Consider the following 5,155-nt stretch of genomic DNA (forward strand, 5'->3'; position numbering starts at 1 on the left):
ATATATGCCCTATTATTCGTCCCTTACTTTTTCCCCCCACATTTTTGTTCTTTCTCAAATGCATGTGTGGATTGTTGTGGCCATTGAAGTTCACAATCTTGCTGAATAATCAATTTATGAAAATTTCTGTCTTTCTAATCAAAATTTTTAACCATATATCGTATCAATTTTGGCATTAGTTTTTTGCTAGTTTTTGGCATGAATATCACTTTACATCATTTACTATAACATTAAACTTTGCAACATAAACTTGGCAATGAAAAACTAAATAAAGTGATATGGTCCATTTCTAGATAATATTGCTTTTTTCTAAAAAAAACAAAATGAATATATTGAAACTTTGTGGGTCTGAGTAAAATAAAAAAACTTGTTTGTTAAGCCATGTACATGCTTAAGTTTAGCAGCAGAAATAAGTAAATTTGAAATACACAATGAAACAACTATAACAGTTTCAAAAAAAACCCAACAAAACAACCATAAAACAGGAAATTTTCAAGCTACATATTTATGTCTAAAATATAGGCGGATAGGTGTGGAAGAATAGGCAGAATTGGGATTTGCAAACCCAAGTTTAAGTTGATAAAAAAAAAATTAAAGTCTCTGACTTATTCGTATCATAAATTTATTTTATGTTTAAGTTTTATCTTATTAAGTAATATTAATCGATTTAAAAACTGATTTTATATTAAATATTTGTTCAAATAAATAATTTAACTTATATTTAGACAAATTAATAAACTAATAGAATAATAAAATTAAATTTCATTTTAATATCTAAGAAGTCATTTTAGAGAAAATTATTTTATGACATTTATTTAAATCCTATTTTATAATAATATTTTATATGACTTTTATCACTTATGTTGACACTTTGACTCAAGTTGTTGATGCAGCTAACATTGTTGTTGTAGCCTGTCGTGCTGGATCGAGAAATGATACCAAGAATAAAGTCAAAGTGATGGATTAGTCTTTATCATTCGAAGGGCACTATGATTCTGATAGTGCACATAAATAGCTTTAGGAAATTTATAAGATTTTTTATTGGAGTTGCTTGTCGAGAAACTCAACAGGTACATTTATGATTATTGAGGAGGTTGAGCATTGATGGAAGAAGAATGCTCATCACCATTTGGAGATAGATGACATTGATATTACTTGAACTATTTTCAAGAACATGTTCTTGGTCAAATACTTTCCATAAAGAAATAGAGATTGTTCGTTTGGAATAGGGTGATATGAGTGTAGTGTTTTGAGAGGACACATTACAAGAATGTGGGAGATAGGAAGTTAGTCAGTGTGAAACAAAGAGTACTAAAAGTGGTGTATTCAATACAAAATTTCTATTAATCTAATCAGCCATTCACTCTTGTTGCTAGAGGATGCACATAAAATATACTACAAATAGTTCTAAGTTGCAATTTAATGCGTAGCTCCCACTACTGCTCTGAATACCTAATAACTAGCACATAATTTCCCAACTACTCTCCATTAATGTAATCAATCATTCACAAAATTCTTCATATTCATACTCCTGACAAGAGAAAATGGTCAACTTGGTTTGGCGGTCCCATTACCATGAGTCCCACACAAAGAGGGATAAAAGGAAAAAAAATCATAAGGGGTAGGTTTTGTCTAGCCATTAAAAGCCTGTTTTGTTCTTTAGGGGCAGTAGAAGGTCAACATGCTAACCTTTTAGCAAGCACCCAATTCTGGCAATGAATCTTCTTTCTCCTACAACCTCAATAATCTTTTATCAAATTAATCCACCACGCAATTTCAGAATGTGTTGATCCAAAGACACAACAGAAATGCACAATCATATTTTTTAACAAATAATAAGATGCCAAAAAACAAAATACAAAGACAAAACAGAAATTCACACTTGCTATGTTCAAAAAGACAATGATTAAGTGTTCTGAATCTTCTGATAAGCAGCTAACACTAACCAAACACCAGCTCATTGAACTCCATTAATCCCAAGTTATAATATAAATATAATGTTGAACTGTCAAAAATTGGATCCACTAACTCTCTCAATGTTGACAATGGTTGCAGAGACAGATATTGCCAATGGCATTATTGACAAAAACAAGGCAATTCAGAAGAATCAGAGCAAATCCATGATAATCACATAAAACACACTCCTCCCAAACTGTGATCATATCTACAAAATTGATGTGCTAAACAGTTGTAGTAATTAATCTACATGAAGGAGAACACCTGAAATAACTTGATAAGTTTTGAAAAACTACTTATTAGTATTGGCATGACGACTCATTGAAAAACACCACCATATCAAGTTGTGTAAAAAGCAATTCAAAATCGACAATATATATCACTTCAAGTGTAAATCAATTACATGGAACAAGCATTTTACGTAAATAAAGTGATGATGTATCAATTGTTAAATGATTTAGCCAACAGAGCAATTGTAAATAAAGTCTACACAAGAATTTTTCAAGACTGATAATTGGATCCTTGGAATCCAATGGATAGAATAAAGCAGCATCAATTACCTTTTCTCTATAGAAAGAACTCTCCCAAGATCACTACAACGTGCTTATTTTAACCACATTAATCTTTCCGAGTTATCAAATGACAACAATACAGCGAGAATTACTTGAGGAAATGAGAAACAAAAATTTCTCCAACAAAACTTGCAGTTATATGTACTGGCACTGGATTTCAAAAAGGATGTTTCTCAAATGAGAACCTAAAAATTCCAAGTCTAAAACAAAAAGTCATGGGAGAACATATTAGAACTCATTTCAGACAAGCATCAGTATTTCACTATGGCTGAGAATCCTCTCTCTTTCCTTGCTAGTACTAAAAAAGATTAAAAACAATTAAAGCTCATAACTCAAGAGAAGCCCTTACCAAGCTTCTGAATAGCACAGTACAATTTTCTTCTGGATCCAACAGCATTAATCCCCATATCTTTGAGATCCTCAAGTGTCAACATTGGCAAAATCTCATCATCAACTTCATGCACTTCAAACACAGGTGCATAACGACCTAAACCCAAACCATTAAGCCAAATCCTAATCCCATCTTCACCAGACCTAACCCTCCCACCATTCTCATTCCTATCACCACATTTCCAATCCCTAACATCATTTTCAGATGGCCCAGATAATTCAATTCCATCATGATGATCCCTACTCTTAAAAGATCTCCTATGCCCATCAAGCCCTAAATTCTCCATTGAATGAATAGGGCTTTGTTCTTTCAAAGGGCTTTCCGAATTTTCAACATCGAATTCTCTATACCCATCATCCATATCCTCTCCACCACTATATTTTTCCTCTAACTCAACAACACCAGTACCGACACCGCCACCACCGGTTTCGTCAATTCTCGAAACCCAATTCGATCTAACTCTCTTGGTGGCAACAGAACCTCTTTTCTTAGATTCCTTAACCCTCCAACTACCAATTGCAACGGTGGTATCAACGTTCCCTTCTCTTTCATCTCCATCTAGGGTTTCGTTGAATTCGGAAACTGAACTCAAATTTGTTAAAGGTCGAGTCTTTGATGGTTTACCTGAGGGATTTGTGTCTTTTTCCTTGCGTTGGTGATCGAAGGAGAGTTTCCAACTCTTGTTGTTGCGTCGGCCGTGAGATTCGTACGGTGGGTCGACGCCGATATCGCCTAATCGGACACTTGGTCTTCGCTGGCGCTTCTTTCCAATTGTTTCGGAAGGGTTCAAAATTAGGGTTCCGGCGCCGTTTGTCTGCTCCTCCGCTTCCGCCGGTTGAATATCCGCCATTACAATGGAACAAGATTCTCTCGTTCTATTTTTTTTTAAGAAATAAATAAATAAAAGAGAGAAAGGGTGCAGATAGAAAAAGAGGAAGTGTAGTTAGTGGAAGGTAGAGGGTTGAGAGTGAGTGAGTGTTGTGGGAATCAATATGAGAAGGTTGTGTTGTGGCGTTTGGGTGTTTGAGGGTTGGAAGTGTGAGGGTTTGTTTCTCAAATAATAATGAAGTGAAATCAGCTACTTCCTCATTCCTTCCTCTCTTCTTTTATTTTCCTCTAAGATTGCAATTGCCGATCTGTGTGGCTTCTAATGTAAACAAATTTACGACTAGTCCTTCCTTATATCAAACACCACTTTATCAATTTATAAGAATTTTCAAAATTTTATTTGTTAATAATGTTTTTTCATTTTCCAAAACCAATCATTTAATTATTAAGAGAAAAGTAGTTGATTTTTAAATTTAACTTGTAATAGTTAATTGATAATATAAAAATATTTTACACTGTTATTTAATTATAATTATTAAATTTATTTGATTTTTTTATAAAAAAAATTAAAGTCAAATTTATAGATAATTATGATGCGTTGATAATATATAAAAAATTACATTAATATTGAATAACAATTACACTTTTGATTTTTATTTTCATTTAATTTGAAGTATTTTTATTAAAATTAACAACAGGTTTTGTAATTTGAAGAAAGCATTGTATAAAAAGAACACATTTTTTTCAAGAGAATCTTCCGCATAAGGACGAATGTTGTATTATAAACAAAATATAAACAAAAATTATAATTGATATATATAATCTTAAATAAATGTCATATAGTCAAGTAATTAAACTCAAATAATAAATAATAAATTTTATTTAAGGATTTTAACAAAATATAAACAAAAATTATAATTGATATATATAATTTTAAATAAATGTCATATATTCAAGTAATTAAACTCAAATAATAAATAATAAATTTTATTTAAGGATGAATGATTCAAAAGAACTCAATTTCATAATAATTTCTACGCATTTATGCATTCTACCGTATGTCTCTGGTATTTATGCATTCGAATTCTTTTAAAGAGTTGGCCAGTGGTACATGACCGAAAGACCAAAAATACGGAAGTGTTTTTTTTATTAAAAAAAAAAGGAAAAAAAGATTAAAATGTGGTTTTGATTATTAAATGTGAGAAGATTACAAAAATCTCTTCTTCGAATGTATCTTCAAAATATTTTTGAAGGCTTATTGAACGCGTTTTCAATACTTATTGACATCTGTGATTTACTATTATATCTATTTTTTTTACTCCAACTAACAAAACATGCAGTGTGAGTGACAATTTCTTAGATATGTTCCTTTAGAGCATCTAAAATCAACACAAATAGTGTACATACG

At 31.5% G+C, this 5,155-nt stretch overlaps 1 protein-coding gene across 1 annotated transcript; it reads right to left on the minus strand.

Moving 5' to 3' along the window:
• Positions 1-2,378: 2,378 nt before the first annotated feature.
• Positions 2,379-4,078, minus strand: LOC101493545 (uncharacterized). Its single transcript, XM_004503729.4, has one exon. The coding sequence runs from the start codon at positions 3,767-3,769 to the stop codon at positions 2,861-2,863; it is 909 nt and encodes a 302-aa protein (XP_004503786.1). The 5' UTR covers positions 3,770-4,078; the 3' UTR covers positions 2,379-2,860.
• Between the last annotated feature and the right edge of the window lie 1,077 nt (positions 4,079-5,155).

This window comes from Cicer arietinum, chromosome 6 (assembly GCF_000331145.2).
Source record: "Cicer arietinum cultivar CDC Frontier isolate Library 1 chromosome 6, Cicar.CDCFrontier_v2.0, whole genome shotgun sequence".
Taxonomy (NCBI): domain Eukaryota; kingdom Viridiplantae; phylum Streptophyta; class Magnoliopsida; order Fabales; family Fabaceae; genus Cicer; species Cicer arietinum.